Source organism: Pezoporus occidentalis, unplaced genomic scaffold (genome assembly GCF_034315485.1).
Source record: "Pezoporus occidentalis ecotype Australia unplaced genomic scaffold, CSIRO_AGI_Poc_V1 ctg236, whole genome shotgun sequence".
In the NCBI taxonomy this organism is placed as follows: Eukaryota; Metazoa; Chordata; class Aves; order Psittaciformes; family Psittacidae; genus Pezoporus; species Pezoporus occidentalis.
Genome location: NW_026914244.1, coordinates 948,357 through 966,170, shown reverse-complemented (window position 1 = coordinate 966,170; position 17,814 = coordinate 948,357). Strand labels below are relative to the sequence as shown.

The 17,814-nt window shown below is 47.1% G+C and overlaps 1 protein-coding gene across 4 annotated transcripts in view; it reads left to right on the top strand.

Moving 5' to 3' along the window:
* Positions 1-11,115, top strand: part of ABTB2 (ankyrin repeat and BTB domain containing 2) — a 166,063-nt gene extending 154,948 nt beyond the window's left edge. For all 4 annotated transcript variants that reach the window (XM_062621950.1, XM_062621951.1, XM_062621948.1 and 1 more), the window contains 9 exons: positions 338-473; positions 2,035-2,261; positions 2,983-3,161; positions 3,935-4,040; positions 4,147-4,249; positions 4,840-4,930; positions 6,740-6,808; positions 7,420-7,533; positions 8,865-11,115. In XM_062621950.1, the coding sequence (XP_062477934.1) occupies positions 338-473; positions 2,035-2,261; positions 2,983-3,161; positions 3,935-4,040; positions 4,147-4,249; positions 4,840-4,930; positions 6,740-6,808; positions 7,420-7,533; positions 8,865-9,062 (1,223 nt within the window). In that variant the 3' untranslated portion in view covers positions 9,063-11,115. The remainder of the gene's footprint in view (positions 1-337; positions 474-2,034; positions 2,262-2,982; positions 3,162-3,934; positions 4,041-4,146; positions 4,250-4,839; positions 4,931-6,739; positions 6,809-7,419; positions 7,534-8,864) is intronic.
* Positions 11,116-17,814: the final 6,699 nt, after the last annotated feature.

Genomic DNA, 17,814 nt, shown 5'->3' with positions numbered 1-17,814 from the left:
TTCTCTCAACCTCCTCCACCAGCCAAACAGCTGAGACTCTGATCTAGCTGAACTGGTTGCATACAGCTCTGCTGGTGTGCACTGAAAGCACCAGACCAGTTTATTTCCCTTTTCATTCTGCCTATAGTTGTGCCTTCTTAAGTAATTTTAGTGCTTTGTGACTCAGTTTCTCTCTCTGAGGTATTATGAGGCCTAATCCATGCTTGCAGGATGCTCTGAAAGCCTCAGCTGGTAGCATAGAAGTTGCTGGTACAGTGTGTGTTACCAGTCCTATGTGATATGCTTCAGAGAGGTGTAGCAGATGTGCAATCATTATGTTTCTATCAATTTTTCCTAGGGAACTACGAGCTGGTCAGCTTGTTGCTAAGTAGGGGAGCTGATCCACTCCTGAGCATGCTAGAAGTCAATGGTATGTCATCATCACTGCACGAAGATATGAACTGCTTCAGTCACTCAGCTGCACACGGGCACAGGTAAAGCTCTGTCCATGCTCCGAATAGGTTTTGTTTTCTGAGGCTATCACTGTAGGCATTCCTATGTGACTTTATATTACATCTTCTACCCAAATCCCTGGGTGGGCAGTTCAGAAGACTGTGTTAAGAGTCTCCTGACAGCAGCCATTCTTTAGTGCAGCACAGTTTCTCAGGCTGTTCTAATGCCTTTTGAGCATTTTGGGGAACCAAAAGATTCTTTAAACTGGTAGTTACTGTTACACCCTTTGAAGAAAAAAATGATGTAAGACTTTCATTATTCAGCAACTGTAACTGATAAAAGAAAGGGATTATATTTTAGTCTAAAGCACAAAATACAATAGAAAGATCTCTGTTCACTCTTTCTTACTCTCTCACTTGCTGGTCTAGCGCTGCAGCACAGAGAGTAGGAGGTGGTGCTAAGCCATACGAGAGCTGACTAAGATCCACCTCTGGGTAGGTTATGAGGTTGTGGTTCATGTTCTGAGTCAGAATCTAATCACGTTAAGGTGGTAAAAATAACCTGCAGCAGAATTTAGTTGACTATATCTCTGGTTTTTGGATGGGTGACCAGATCAGTCATTAAAATGCTGAAGAGCCAGCCTGGGCTTTCCAGCCCAATTTTCAGGGTAGTTATTTAGAAATAAGACATTACTTACAAAGTCATCCAGAAATCCTGTTCCCAGAACAATAATATTCGTGTAAGAAGCCAGTTCAAACAGCCTGAAACTGCCCATAACTACCCACAGGGTCTCAACAGCTAGTTTAGTGGCAGCTACCTTGCTTGAACACAGTTGTGCTTTACAGTGGTGCCAAAGCTGCCCCTCCAGGTACACTGCACATCTGGATACACCAGGGAAAATGGCCCAAGCCCAAATGAGGCCCAAACTCTGCAAAGCTGGAATGGCCTAATGCAGTTATTTACAGTGTAGAAATACACAAACACTGTTCTGTTCCCAGTTCTCTTCCCCTCCCACAATCTTCTGCAACATCTAACCATGTAAACCATGAAACTCAAGGCCAAAAAACTTAAGCTCTGAAGTAAGATTTACTGGTGTCTGTTAGAACCCCACTGCCTCCATCAGTAAACAGAAACCATAACAAAAGATAGTCCTGCATGTCCAGGAAGTGGGTCTGACTAAAACAACTTAACAGTGGTTGAAGATGGTCATTTGGGAAAACAGAAGGAGTTCCAACAGACACCAGTAAATCTTACTTCAGAGCTGAAGCTGTTACCACACTCAGGCCTGGCAGAAGGAAGTGTGCTTCTATGCCATAGTATAGACTGCAATAAAACCCACTTTGCCCTAACACTCTGAAATAGGCTCTGGTACCGCTGAAGTACAGGAGTGTATTCCATGCCTTTGCTACCAAGGTATCCATTTCCAGCATGCAGGATAGATAAGGAGAAATAGCTTAAATGTTGTTCCATATTGCCAGCTAGAAATATATCTTTGAGAAGGAAATCACTACAAAGTCAGACTCCCTAAACCCAGATCACCCCAGTCCTGCCTGAATTGTTGCTATTTTATTTATTACTAAGTGATATCTTCTTCCTCCTCAGGAATGTTCTGCGCAAGCTCCTGACCCAGCCCCAGCAACTGAAGGGTGATGTCCTCTCCCTGGAGGAGATTTTAGCTGAGGGAGTGGAGAGTGACACCTCTAGCCAGGGCAGCTCCAGTGAGGGGCAAGTCAGGCTGTGTAAAACAAGAATGAAGGCTCTGCAGGAGGCCATGTATTACAGTGCTGAGCACGGCTACGTCGACATCACCATGGAACTCAGGGCACTTGGTAAGGGGCTTGTTTTAAGCACTGTGCTCATTTAGGGTGTAAAAAGCTTTCATTTGGACAAGAATCTGTAACCCCAACTACACAACTATCCCAAGCTCATAGGAGCCTGCTGTCTAATGTAAGTGTTTAAGGCTCCTCACAAGTTCTTTTCAAATTCCTGTTGATCTAGGACATCCCTTAGTTTTGGCTGGATCCTCTGTTCCCAAGTTTCAAAAGCAAGGGGCATGTCTCTTTGTCAGATACTCTGACACCTAAAATTCACTGTTCAAAGAGGCTGGTCTCAAAATCAGAGGTTACATGACAGATTAAATGGTTGAATGTGAAAGAGCAGATTTGATCTAAAGGTAGGAAAGAGAAGCTTTGAAGCTTGTGTGTGTAGATTGTTACAGGTAAACCAGGAGGGAAGACCTCACACCATGGTTGTGGAGGGTTAGGAATTCTTACAAGTTCAGTTCAAATTTGTTTTGTGGTTGTGAGTAATCATGAAGCTAAATACGCAATAGAGGGTCTCTGGTCCTGGTACCATCCTTTCCTAGAGAAGTTACTGTTAATGACTCAGTTCAGTTATCTTTCATAATGTAAGACAAATGTATCTCTTGTTAGGATGTAGGTACAAATCTACTTCAGTGCTGCAAAGAGGCAGTAATAGCAGCAGGACAGTCTACTCATAGGTACTTCAGCATATCATCATCTTTCACTGTCCTTTTTGCTGTGGCTACAGGAGTCCCATGGAAACTCCACGTGTGGATTGAGTCACTACGGACAACCTTCTACCAGTCCCGTTACTCAGTCGTACAGACCCTCCTCCGGGAATTTGTCACCATTAAAGAAGAGGACTACAATGAAGAGCTGGTTAATGAAGGGCTGCAGCTCATGTTCGATATCCTCAAAACCAGCAAGGTAATTATTAGTTTTGTAACAAAGTGTTACAAAGGATTTTGCTGTTGTACAAGGCAGCACACAATGATGAGTGAATGCCCATGCAAAATCCCTAATGAATTAGGGTAGTATTATCTAAATTCGTATGCAGCCATCACAGTAAAGATATTAATTTCAACAGAAGCAGAAGTTGTACTGTTAAAGTCCAGTCCAGCAACTGGCTTTTGAAACCCTGTCAACATAACAGGAAGAGTGACCAATACAGCACTGAGAAATTCAGGTTCTCCGAGTAGTATCTTCTAGGAGTTTTCTGAACAATGCTTTTGTCCAGTGACATTTCCCATCTACTTTTTTCTTTATTTAAATGTTGCCTATGACTGTTTTTTCCTTGCCCTTCGTGCGTGTCTAGAACAAACCTGTTCCCTATTTTAGCTGTCCCATTTTGCATGTAAGTTCACCCAGTCTCTACCATGTTCTCCTCTGAGAGGCTGCTGCCCTTTGAGTTAGGAGGGGGATGCCTGCCCTCCAAATGTAGAGGGGGTACAGCTGTAATGCACAGACAGCGGAGAGTGAGGAGTACGTACAGCTCCAGACACCTCTGTAGTTGCTCACTACAGTGTACACTGTACTGTCCTTGAAATGAAAAGCAAGATATAGGCGGCCCATTACTCTGTTGAGAGGTTGTTCTTGCAGAGTGCAGTTGCTATGAGCCTAAAAATGAGCTGTTATAGCATGTTTGAAACCCGCTCCATGCAAAGTGCCAATTGATGATTCCTGTTCCATCCTCCTTACAGAATGATTCCATCAATCAGCAGCTTGCATCCATCTTCACCCACTGCTATGGCAGCAGTCCAATACCCAGCATTCCTGAGATCCAGAAGACACTGCCAGCTCGGCTGGGTAAGAGGCTCGCCTCAACAGTAAAGTTCTTGTGATGTTTGGCTTTCAGCATCCACAGTTTCAAAGAATATTCACCCTCTTTATTTTTTATCCCTTACCCCAACAGATCCTCACTTCCTAAACAATAAGGAAATGTCTGATGTAACTTTTTTAGTAGAAGGAAAGCTGTTTTATGCACACAAAGTCCTGCTGGTTACTGCATCCAACAGGTGAGTTGATTTTCACAGCTAAGTATTAGAGGAAGGTTTGACCCTTTAGACTCATCTGTATTTCCAGCTCTCATTGCAGTAAGGCAGCTGTGAAGGATACAGACAACAGACCATAACTCAGGGCTGCAGGACCAGCCATATCATCTTTACTACTGTTAACAATAGTAGGAAAGTGAAGATGAGTTTCTAAGCTACTCTTAATAAGTGTTAGAGATTCCCAGAGCTCTACTGACATAAACTAACCAGTAATTATCCCTAATAACTCTTACAGGAGTTGGAGTGTACATGTCCAGCCATTCACTGCCTTTCCATGCCCCCTCTCAGAGTTTGCTAGCTGGAGCTACACTTGCTCCAGCTTGCAGTGATCAGTTTCTGTGTTACTGGCTTAGTAACAGTGGTTTGCAACTACTCTAGGGTGGGACAGGTTAAGTTGTTTCTGAAGTTCTAAACTGTCATTTAATCAAAAGGTTTTAATTGTCAACTTGCAAAGAAGAAGGAAGGAGCTTTATTTTCCCCTTGCTTAGGCTGTTTGTCAATAGGCAATGAATATATGATCTGCTAACACAGAAACCTATTAAAACCATTCTCAGGTTTAAGACGCTCATGACCAATAAAACAGAACATGACAGCCATGGCAGTAAGACTGTCGAAATCAGTGATATGAAATACAACATTTTCAAGGTATGTATCTTACCTTTTCTTTATTCTTTTCATCTTCTCACATACTTGGAAGCCAAGATTAAGCCAGAGCTTAACATCAGGGGTAATTTATGAGTAGAGGTGGAGTTCACTTCAACACACCAGTATTTCAGGAATATTCTGATCTTTGTCAAAACTCTTCAGGTAGAACCAACCTTAAAACAGAAGCCTCCAGCCTGTATTCTTAATCTCTTACTAGGCAGCTGACTCGTCGCTAAAGCAGGAGAAACTAGTCTGCTACTAAAAGTAATCTTACACTTGTAAGACACCATTTCCGTACTTCTTACAGCACCATCTTCATGGTGTGCTAAGCAAAAAGTAAACTTACAGCAAGAGGTGGACTGCCAGGCTTCGTATCAATTCAAATCAGGTGATCAGAAGTCACTGGTGACCCTTTCAAGAAAGGCTCAGAAATGAGACTTGCACTTTGCTTTTATGACATTTCCATATCTAATGGACCTAAGGGAATTTCATTCGTGATGGAGGGAAAATAGGTTACTGAACACACACCCAAGGCAAAAAACAAGTCTGTGAAATGCAATAGCGAAGCTGTTCCAGCCTCCCAGATCTGCATTTCAGGCTTGGAAAAAAGGTAGGGAACAGGGAGATCTGAGGTGCAGAACAGGTTCTGTAACTCCATCACTTCAGGCCTGAGGTACTCTTCTTCTCTTTTTATAAGCAAACAAAACAGCAAAGCTGTTGGTCAGCAGCACTGTCATCTCACAGAGAGGGAATGCAGTTGACCCTGAGAACATCCCTGTTCTGCCTAAAAGGGGTTATACAAGTTCCGTGCTGCACAGGGGACATCCAAATTTTGCTGCTCAGGTCATGACAGAAAACAAGAAAACGTAACTGAGGGTATTGAAACAAACCTCCTTAAACAACATTTTGACATCAGGAGGCCTCTGAAGATGAACTTTCGCTTCACTGGAGAGGGCAAAGGATCACAAAGAGTTAAAGCAGAGAAGTACTTCACAGAATTAAACAATTTGACAGTGAAAATCAGACAAGCTGATGGCATTCTACAGCAATTTCAATTACGGTGCACAGAGGATGTTGAGCCACCAGAGATCTAAGTTCTTCTTAGAGCTCTGCTGGAAAGCAGCTTTGCTCCCTGTAATTCTATTATACAAATAAGGCAATTACAAAAATAGCAGCTTAGTTCTGTTCCCACCACTGTTAGAAATGGCGCAGCACAGCCCCCACACCTGCTTACACAGCACCCAGGTCACTGGAATGACTTCTCTTTCTAACCCCAAACCTAATCATTCCCTAGATAGGACAGTACCGTTTCACTGGGGGTGTGCTCATGTAGATCAAAGAGCAGAAGCTGCCTCTTGCTCTCCCTGCAAACAATTAGGCCTTTTCCTCTGGCCCTCATGGGGGGCTGGAAGCTGATTAGAAGCACAGCAGGGGAGGCAGGCGGCTGGGAGGTCCCTCAGACACACATGCTCATGGTGTGGCAGTTGCAGTGCTGGAGCTCTAGCTGGCAGCTCTGCGTGTGACCTGCCTGCGAGGCTTAACCAGACCGGATCCAAGACACAGTTTTACAAGGACATCCGTGTTGCCCAGAGACACGCTGTCACCCTCAGCATCAAACCCTCACCAGGGCTCTTTTCAGAGCCTGAGGAAGAAAAGAGCATTGGAAAGCAGCAGATTTGCAGCACTAGAAAGAAAAGCCCAGCAGCAGAGGCGAGAGCCAGCACACCCCACGGCTCCTGAGCACAGCCACTCACAGCCCCTTGCACCTTCCGTGATAACAGCTTCATCCTGGCCCTCTTCCCATTTCAGATGCTGATGCAGTATTTATACTATGGAGGAACAGAATCCATGGAAATTCCCACCACTGATATCTTAGAGGTGAGAGTTTTTCCTTCTAAGGCTTTCCAAGTGCACTGGGGCATAAACAGAGCTTGAAAGGCAAAATCCAGGAGCTAACAGCAAGCTTCCAATCTAGGAGTGTATTTAACACTTTGAAATGAGCTTAAAGTTTCAAAATACCATTGCTGGGAAATAACAACTACCAGTTATGGTTTATTATGTCAGTCAGATGATGGGGAGGGCACAGCAGCAGGGAGGGAAATTGCTGCAGAGCTTTTGGTACCCTGAGTTACAAATAGGCCCTTTTACAATGCTGCTCAGTCACAAGTATTCTGATGAAATTCAAGCTTGAAGCTAAAGACTACACACAACTATTTTTTTCAGAGAGGAAAGGGGGCTTTGAGCTGTCTACAGCTCCTGTGTCATGGTGACAGCACAGCACAAATACACTTCCTGCAGGAGCAGCAAGCCTTTGCTAGGAGGGGAAATCTGCCGCTTTAGCTGTGGCCTTTCTGCTCTTTCATGAGGACTTGGCCATTAAAACAGGGAGGAGGAGATCATTCAGAGAGGAAACCATCAAACCTGTCTGTCTGCCTCCCTAAGCTTTTCAAGGCTCATGAGCTCAAATAGCTTCTCTCTTGTCCTGATAGCTGTTGTCGGCTGCCAGCCTGTTTCAACTGGATGGCCTCCAGAGACACTGTGAAATCCTCTGTGCCCAGACGATCAGCATGGAGAACTCTGTTAACATCTATAAATATGCAAAGGTACGTGTCCAACTGTCTCATACGGGAATCACACTGCAGCAGCAGGCAGGCTTTCTGCAGGCTTGTTTTAGAAACCAAATACAACAGGCCCAGAGTGGGCACTGCTCTGCTGGTGACTCTGCCCCAGCCACAAGTGAGATGTGTTAAAGCCATCCTGCACGGCCCCAGTGTGTTCCCTGCCTAAAGCAATCACACATGAAATGGATGCAGATCCCTGCAGAGCAAGGGAGACGTGCCTTAGCAGGCTGATACAGCAACGGCAGCAAAGCCCAAGGGATCCAAATCCTCCCAGCAGCAGGGGCAGTGGATCATCCTACAGCAACTAAGTATACCCTTCCTAGCACTCTGACTGCTAAAATGCAATCTTTACAGCTGCAAAACAAGCATGAACCATTGCGTGACACAGGCATTCAACTCTACAGCAAATAACCCACATTATCAACAAAATCAGAGAGAAAACACTATGCCATTCCTCAAAGTTTGCAGGGGCAGATGCCTTAAAGACACGCACAAAGGGCCGATGATGATGTGCCCAGTTACTTTGCATCCCCTTTGTGTCACAGGGTTCCTTTTCAATTCCTGACGCTCACGCTGGACCACTCTTCCCGTAGAACTCAGGCTGGTTTCTTTCAGGCCCTACAATTTAACAGTATGTAGTGGTAGAGGGGGAAGGGAGCATTCCCTGCTGGCCTTCAGTGCTTTTCCTTGAATTACTGTTTGCACAGAGCTCCCAGAAACAGAGAGGGGAACATACACACATTTAATCCTGAAATAGAGTTTCATTGCACTATTACTGAGCTGCCCCCACTGGTTCTGAATCAGAGGGAGCCAGATCAGAGCCACAAATCCACCTCACGTGGTTTAGAAGTGTAACATCCCTATTCCTCTACATTCAGCTCCTTCCTCCAGGAGTTCAGCTCCCACCCTATGAACCGTGTTCCGATTGCCCTGAGCTGTGTATGCCATCTGGCAGTGCAGTGTTTCATGTTGCAGCACAGGAACTCCCAGCTCTCACAGTTAAACAGGTACCTTGGCCACTTCAGCAGCAGCTGCTCTCTGCTCCTTTAAGAGGAAAAGGCTGGAGTGCAGGCCATCAGGGAAGGAATTAAAGCTGCTTCAATGCCTCCCTGCACACACCTGTGCCTGCAAAAAGCACCAAAGGAAATGATCAGCCATCAAGGGTCCTACCCTCAAAGCGTTTTTCCACTGTTTTTGCCATCCTTTTTCTTAGAAACTATCAAAGGGGAAAGCACTAGAAATAAGAAGCTCAGGCATATCCTTTGGGTCTGTGCCATGCAGGAAAGACTTAACTCATCTTCTCTCCTCTGCAGATTCACAACGCACCTGAACTTGCCTCGTTTTGTGAAGGCTTCTTCCTCAAACACATGAGCTCTCTGCTGGAGCAGGACTCATTCAAGCAGCTGATCTACAGCAGGAACAGCAAAGTGCAAGGCCTGGACCCACTGCGGGACTTGCAGACAGCCCTGGCCGCCCGCCTGCACTCGGTGTACGTCACCTCCAGGGTGTGAAGGAGCAGGAGCAAGGCAGTGGCAGGAGCACTGGTTCAGTGTGCACGGGGAGGTGCTGTCAGGCAGAGCTGGGGCTTTCCTGTTTGCCTTCTGGATCTTGCTGAAAGTCCCCTACAACAGACACCCCCCAGGCACCCAAGGGGCTGAGCCTCGTCCCGCTGACCAGGGGGGAGTTGGCTTCTCTGTGCTACTACTGTCACAGAAACACTGTCACAGCACAAACAGGAACTGAGGCTGCAAGTGAAGAACCTGAACCGAAGGGAAGATCAACGCTGCCATTTACACAAGTACAATGCAGGGCTGTAGAGCAGGGAGGCAACTGACCTAGACCCAGCACCTAGTAGGTAGTCTTGTCTGTCTACACACCGTAACGGCCACCTAGTTCATACACGTAGATGTTTTACTTGTACAAAGGCTGCCTAGGAGTTTTCTAACCCTACAGACCACTGCCCATTCAGCCAGTGACCCATCTGAACTCAGAGGCTGGCACACACCAACTACTTCACTGTAGTAATAAACACCAGCATCTGTATACATCAAGAGACTGACATAAGTTTGCCCCCAACCTGTTTGCACCTTGAGAGAGAGATCTTGTAGATGTTCAAAGCTGAGTAGAAACTAATCCTAACTGAAGTTATTCACTTTTTAAATCCAGGATGAAGAACTGAGCTGGGGCAAGGAGGGGAGAATTGGGGGGAGGGTTGTATTTTTATACCATAGTTTCACTGTGCTAGTTGTAAATACAGATCCATCTCAACGAGGGAAGATGAAACACTCTACCCCTTCACTACGAGGGTTTGATAGCCCCAGTCACCTCTACCTTAGAAACCTGTTTCTGAGCATTATCTGTGAGAGCTGACACCATAAGGGATGCTTTCTAAAAGACTCAGGTGCAGCAGGAGCTAGTGCTATGCTGAAAAGCTACCCAATAGCATAAATAGCAATAGAAGTCTCCCTGGGACCCAGAGGAACAAGTAACTTGATGGTTTGTTCTCTCTCTGGAGCTATATGGGATTAGAAGCCCTGACCTCCAGCCTCTGCTTCCACAGCCATTCCATTTCATCATGGAATGATGTTCTTTCCACAGATACACTACTTGGGAGCATGGTGAATACCTGGCTGGTTCCTAGAGGTGGGCTCAGTTACATAGAGGCAGCAGCACTTCAGATGCCTCAACTTGGATGTCCGTCATCCTTTTGTTCCCAGCAGACAGATGTTTCTGGTCCAGGATTACTCCCTCTAGGCCACATTCTAGCTGTCTTTGGAGAACTAGAAGGAGATGGTTTCTCTACAGTTCTGAGTCTGAAGCAATGGTTTTGAGTGCACTCTAAGTAATGCCACCACAGGAGGCAGTTGTATAAAACCACACCTTGCTCTTACCAGTAGCTTTAAGGAAAGAGCTTCAGATATTCCCACTGATCTTTGTTAGCACCCCCGAAAAGCATTTGCTCATCATTTGATTTAGGTGGGTGAGGGAGAAGAGGAAGCCAAGTGGGCAGTGGAGAACTACAGCTCCTTAAAATCCAACCATTAATAGCTAAACACACTGGAAGGAGGCAGCCCAGCTGGGCCCAAGTTCCAAAGCACAACACAGCCATGGCTTAGGTAGATGAAGGGAAGGAGAACAAACAACAGCATCTCCCAAGGCATCCATCAAAACCTGACGCACCCTCAACCCCTCAAGTATTTACACGAGATGCAGACTGCATGCACGGATAAAAGCTGTTAGTCCAGGCTCAGTTAAACCAACACGAGTTGGTCAGGGCACGCTTCAGTTTGTGCTTTAGGTGCACATCCACTCCTGAAGATCACCAGCTGCAATAACCCTATTTATTACCAGGAAGCCATAGAGAGGTTTCAAAACCAGCACTGCAAACTACCACAAAAGGCTTTATCTTGGAAAGTATTTTCAAGTAGCTGCTCCGGCGATCTCTGTACAAAGCTGTAGGTCCTCTTTTGTTGCTGTAATATGAGGATGCTTTGTTAATTGTACATTATTGTTGTCATTTATGTAAATGTACCAGGATTTTATTAACAATGTAATTTTAAAATACACAGCTTCTGTCATTTATTCTGCTCTTCTGACAAGGAGACAAAGCACATTTAAAGCCACTTCTGTGGAAAAGGCTGCTGCAGCTTTAGCATCTTAAAGTTTTGGTGTATATGTGCATCATCCTATGCTTTAAAATGAGGGATAAAGAGGAATTAATTTCCCCTTCCTAGGCTCAGACATGTTCTCAAGTTCATAACCCAAGTTTGCCATTAGTTTAACTTGCATTTTCCCTGGCTGAAGTTTACCTGGTTTCCATGAAGCAGCAGCAGATGGCTGCATGGTGACATCAGAGCAGCTTCCAGTGTCTGCAGGAGGCTACAAGGATGCTGGGGAGGGACTCTTCATCAGGGACTGTAGTGATAGGACAAGGGGTGATGGGTTCAAACTGAAACGGGAAGTTCAGGTTGGAGATAAGGAAGAAGTTCTTTACTGTTAGGCACAGGATGCCCAAGGAGCTGTGAATGCTCCACCCCGGCGGTGTTCAAGGCCAGGTTGGACAGAGCCTTGGGCGACATGGTTTAGTGTGAGGTGTCCCTGCCCGTGGTGGAGGAGTGGAACTGGATGAGCTTCAGGTCCTTTCCAACCCAAACCATTCTGTGGTTCTAAGATTCTATGGCAGTGTTGAAATCCCAATTCTAAGATACTGCTCTACAGCAGAAGAGACAGCGAGGGTTAAAGCCACTGTTAACCCAGCGGTGTTTGAGCCCTGGGAGTTAAACAAACACCTTCTACTCCCTCCCCAATAAAATGGGTAAAACCAAATCCCACTTCCTCCCAGGTCACTTCAAAACCCCAAAGGCTAAACCAGCTCCAGCTGGTGCCTGTGTCTGGTGCTTCACCGTGACAGGAGCAGGACTCTCATCAGAGCAAAGAGCATTGAAGAACACGCCAACAGCCACAGTCAGGCAGGCAGCAGAGGAGGCCCAAAGGTGTTTATTTATCTATGAGGCAAGAAGTATAAAGGTTTAAGAGCAAGAATGTGACCCAGGGCTAGAATGTGACCCAGGGCTCTCTTTTCCTCCCCTAAATTTGCCCCCTAAACCTTGCAGATCCCCCTGGAGCTGGAGGAATGGCTGAGCTGTGACTCAAGAGTTTGGTGCTACCCCAACAGGGCTTAAATGCTTTCTAGGATAGAATCATCGAATAGTTAGGATTGGAAAGGACCTTAAGATCATCCAGGTTCCAACCCCCCTTCTGTGGGCAGGGACACCTCACACTAAACCATGTCACCCAAGGCTCTGTCCAGCCTGGCCTTGAACACTGCCAGGGATGGAGCATTCACAGCTTCTCTGGGCAACCCATTCCAGTGCCTCAGCACCCTTACAGTAAAGAACTTCTTCCTTATATCCAGTCTAAACTTCCCCTGTTTAAGTTTTAACCCGTTACCCCTTGTCCTTTCACTACAGTCCCTAATGAAGAGTCCCTCCCCAGCATCCCTATAGCCCCCCTTCAGACACTGGAAGGCTGCTATGAGGTCTCCACGCAGCCTTCTCTTCTCCAGGCTGGACAGCCCCAGCTTTCTCAGCCTGTCTTCATACAGGAGGTGCTCCAGTCCCCTGATCATCCTCGTGGCCTCCTCTGGACTTGTTCCAACAGTTCCATGACCTTTTTATGTTGAGGACACCAGAACTGCACACAATGCTCCAGTTGAGGTCTCACAAGAGCAGAGCAGGGGGCAGGATCACCTCCTTCGACCTGCTGGTCACGCTGCTTTTGATGCAGCCCAGGATACAGTTGGCTTTCTGGGCTGTGAGCACACACTGAAGCCGGCTCATGTTCATTTTCTCATTGACCAATGGATGCTAAATACATTTCAGAGGAAACCACAAATACAGCCAGAACCTGTGCTGAGCTGCTGAAAATCTCTTCCTAATGGTTTCTTTCCTTGAATATCCAACCACACATCCAAAGGGAACCACACAGCCCCTCTGGTGTAGGCGTAGCATGACTCAAACACCAGTTCTATAACAAATTACCATCATGAGCATCTCTCAGCATTTGATTTACACCAGCCACGAGAAGCCTGCTGGCACCGACACGAGGGCTGGATTCTGCCTCCTGCACTGTGCCACTGCCCCAGCATGCCTGGAAAACCACCAGTACAAACACTGAGAATCATGGAATGCAAACACCTACAATTCCCTTTGGAGCACATTTACTCCAACAAGGAGATGAAACTGAAAATTCCCATGAAGCTTGTTGTGTGTTGCCTGGAAAAGAGAAGGCTCTGGGGAGACCTTGTAACAGTCTTCTGTAACCCTAAAGGGGCTGCAGGAAACCTGGAGAGGGGCTTTGGACAAGGGCTTGTAGGGACAGGCCAAGGGGAATGGCTTTAACCTGCCCGAGGGGAGACTGAGATGAGCTCTTAGGCAGAAGCTCTTCCCTGGGAGGGTGCTGAGTTGCTGGCACAGGGTGCCCAGAGAAGCTGGGGCTGCCCCATCCCTGGCAGTGTTCAAGGCCAGGTTGGACACAGGGGCTTGGAGCACCCTGCTCTAGTGGAAGGTGTCCCTGCCTGTGGCAGGGGTTGGAACTGGATGAGCTTTAAGGTCCCTTCATCCCAAACCATTCCATGATTCTATTTTATACAAGTGCTGCCCTTGTAGCTGTCACCAGTAACACAGCAGAGTCTGCCCAGCTTTGGGGAAGCACAAACCTTTGCTGGCTGCAATCACTCATTTCAGGGAGCAGAGGGAAACACATGGCGCTCACGCATCTGCCTGAACATGCTCCGGGCCTTTCAGCCCCAACTAAAACCTCTTTGCTCTCTAACAAGGCTCGTCACAGCAGGCAAGCACCGGCTGATGCGGCACCGCTACCGACCGGCCCTGTGCCCTCACCAACTGCTGCCCAAGCCACCAGGCGTGGTGGCTTCCTGCACCTGCCGCAGCACAGCCGGCCAAGGGGACTCCAGAGGGAGCTGCTGCTCTCCTCTTTGCCTGGAGGAACAGGGCAGCGAGCTGCTGTCACCATGGGCTGTGGTGAACGGGACTCAGCGCTAGATTTGCCCCCACAAAGGGCAGGTTCTGAGTACAAGGGATCCATTCATCCCCAGCAAGCAGAACATTGCACTCAGCTCTGTTTGCTTAAGGAAAAGAGGCAGGAAAAAAGGGGGTTGTGATAGGATGAAAAATCAGAGCGCAGCAGGGAAGGCAGCTTGCTCCAGGACTGGAGTTGTTTCCATGCTGTCCCTATTCCTACTCTCCATAACTGGAGCACAAGCAGGCCACCCGCAGCAGCTCGGCTGCACTGTGGAAGCTCACTGCTTCATGTCCACACACACCAGGTAGGCAGCTCACTACTAGCGACTGAGCACAGGATGTGTCACCCAACACTCCCGTCTCCACCTTTCACTCAAGCAGGAGGTGGCAGCAACCTGTGGCCCTGTTCCCTGCCTCTCCTCATCCTCAGCCTTCACGCCCCTGCTAGCACAAGGCATGCCATGAGATGTGTGCAGTTTCAGGGCCTTTACCAAGAGCCAGGCTTGTGATTCAGAGACTACATGGAGAAGCAGCAGTGACATAAACAAAAATCCAGCTGTGGAAGCATGAAAACCTCCCAAGGGAATAGCAAGATGGCCAAATGGAAAAGGCAGAACTTCCTCCTGCCCCTTCCATGCCCTGCCCTTATCCAGTCCACCAACCTTGGCTTTCCAGGCAGCTCACTGCTCCCTCATACAGCTGTGGGAGGCAGAGCCCCTCCTGAAAGTACAGCCAGGGCAGATCCTCATCTCCACTGGGTTTACTTCCTCCCTGATACATCAGAGGTCAGCTCACTCCAGCTGTCAAAATAGCTCACGGGTCTCCAAGCAAGCAGGATGATTCCACTGACAACCAGGTCAAATCTACCCAGCACCTGCAGGGAAAGCTCAGCTAGATCCAGCTTTCCCGTGTTCCTCCAATTAGCCACAGTGCTCCATCACTGCAGGCACAGGAGAGGACAAACCAGGAGCAACGTGACACACCAGTGATTCCAGCACTGGAAAAGGACATCAGCCGACCCTGCAGGTTTAAAACAGGCCTAAGACTCTAACGTAGGTGGTTACTGGGGTGTGCAAAGCCCTGTTCTCCCAACTCGGGAGGAAGCACATCTGAGCTGGTTTTGCCTCTGGTTAAATGCAGTTCAGTTACTGCACCAGGCTCCTTCAAGCATTTACAGCCCCATCTGCAGGGGATCCAGGCACAGGAAGACCAAAAACCTGCTCTAATCAGAGAGAAACACACTTAAAACCAATCAAACCAATCCAATCCCAAAAGCCAGAGCTACAAACCTCACCCTCTTCTCAGCTCAGTGTCGATGGCATTTTTAGTGCACAGAAAGACACACAAACTCACTCTGTGGTTGGACTGTATTCAACTTGCCCTTACTCTAGGTGGAATTTTAACCCAGCCTGACTGATGGGAAGCACAGACAGAGGAAAACGTGGCTTGACCAGACTCGTTAAAAACATCCAAATAAGAATCCACATCTCTCACTTATTTTAGTATCCGAGGGCTTTCTTTCCACTTTGCTGTTCAAAGAGCAGTAAGACAGAGGCACATGAATGCAAAAACCTGCCAGGAACCATAAAACATACCCGGAAAACCTGAAAAAGAACTGCAGACACACGTTTCCTGCAGAAATAGAGAAGTTCTCCTTAAAAACCACTCCCACTTGCGCAGCCCAAATCCTGCAAGTCCTTTACAACACCTCGAGCACACCCAGCTCACAGACAACAGAGCAAGAACTACTACAGCCGATGGAAAGTAGTGGGAAGATCTCAGCTGAATAGAAACATTCTAATCCGCTTGAAGAACCCAGTTGAATTCTGCTCCTACCTTGACTTACAAGTTCCAAAAGTCCTGCTGGTCTGTAGGACTTCCACAGATCAGCTCCCACTCAGCCTGTCATAGCGACTGCTTCCATGGACATTCCTTAAGCCAGTGTCAGTAAGTCACACACCAAAGCTTTCGCTACCGCTGCCTACAAGCACAAGTCTGTATTTCCTGGAACAACCAGGACCTTGGGTCTGACTTCAGGCTTACACGGGAACAGCTTCACCACAGGCACGTGCAGGTCACAGCTCTGGCACGGGCCCAGTCGAGCTCATACACTGCTACACAGCTCTTTAGAGCGGGCTTATGAATAGAGACTTGGCATATTCTTCACATAAATACAAGCTGGTTTTGAACTTCTTGGCCATTTGATCCACAGCTTAGGCCTTAAGAAGCACAAACCCATTTCTGAGCCTTAACAGCACATGGGTGTTCTATCGTAAAACTTCTCTTACACCTGAGCTTTAATAAAGCTATTGAACTAGAGTTTAACAGCCCTCCTAAGCCACGCATTGTAATTTGCACCACTTCTGCACTTTCAGGAAGTTTGATCAGCATTTTCTTAGCACAAGAAGCAATGTGTAATAAAAACAGCCTTCTGATATTGTCACTTATTAGACAGCAAGACCTAGAGCAAGTAAAACACTAGCACCAGTTGAACAACCCCAGCAACTTGCATAGGTTAGAGAATCCAAATAATTACTGATGCTTTATTAGTGCAGTCTCCCCATGCTTTAAAAGGGCTCTAAAAGTGTTTAAAGCTTCGACCTGCAGCCTGCTAAACCACAGCTGAACCTTGCCAAACAGAGCATGTGAAGCCAGTGATATTCAGTGAGTAACATTTGATAGCAGTTCATTACCTGACCACCAGTTCAAGCACATCTTTGTTGTCCCTTCCTCAAGCAGCAAGGTTATGACTGACTTGGCACAATCCATAAAACCCCCCTTTTACTACAGTAACCATCCCTCAGGCAAATGTGACCAACTCAAGAGGTTTCTGCAATGAGCTAAGCAAGACACTGGAAAACCACAGTCCTACAGGCACCCATCTGGTTTCGATGCTGCAAAGCCCCTGGGTTAGAGACCAACCTCCAAAGGGCTGCCACTTCCCTATTTTTAACAAGAACAGCAAAACCCAAGAGAATTCCTACTCACCTTTCCTTCTGAGGACTTCCTAAGCAGCTGTGAAGCACCTCCACACTTCTTGCTTCCCTGTTTGCTCCTTTCACAAGTTCTTCAGAGCCCGCTCAGGGCAGGCTGCCAGTGCTGCTCATTCACACAGCTGGGGATAACGGGGCCCCTCATCAGGCCTTTAAGGGCTGCAGCTGCAGGTCTCCCCTCTCAGGGCTCAGCTGTGCCCAGTGAGGGGGATGTGCTATTGCTACTACCTCTCACACAGTGGCTTGTTAACCCAAGATACACACAGGCTGTGTTGTGCAAGGGCCATGTTTAATACAGTTGCTTCACAAAACAGCCTCCTAGTGAAGAAATAGTCTTTACTCAAGAAGAAATTGTTTCCCCAAGGAACTGCTGGAAAAAGGAGCTGTTAGATCTGTAAGTAAATACAATGCAGCTGAGTATCAGCTGTACGTAAATCTTTCTGCCCCAAGCCTCTAGGACATGAAGCTGGAACATCAAGACAGTGCACCAGGGTATCCAGGTTTGGGACAGGGACATTCTATGTCAAAGGTTTGCCCTGGTTTTGAAGCCTGACAGCCAGCAGACCTAGACCTACAGTTCTGCAGGCACAGAAAAGCCCCAGCTCCAGACTGGTTCTCAGTTATTGCCAAGCAGGAGCCACTGAGTGGCAGAGCTGGAGAGTTCAGTGGCTTCTCTGCTCAGCAGGTCCCTGAGCTCAAAGAGAAGATCACCAAGACCAGGTATCAGT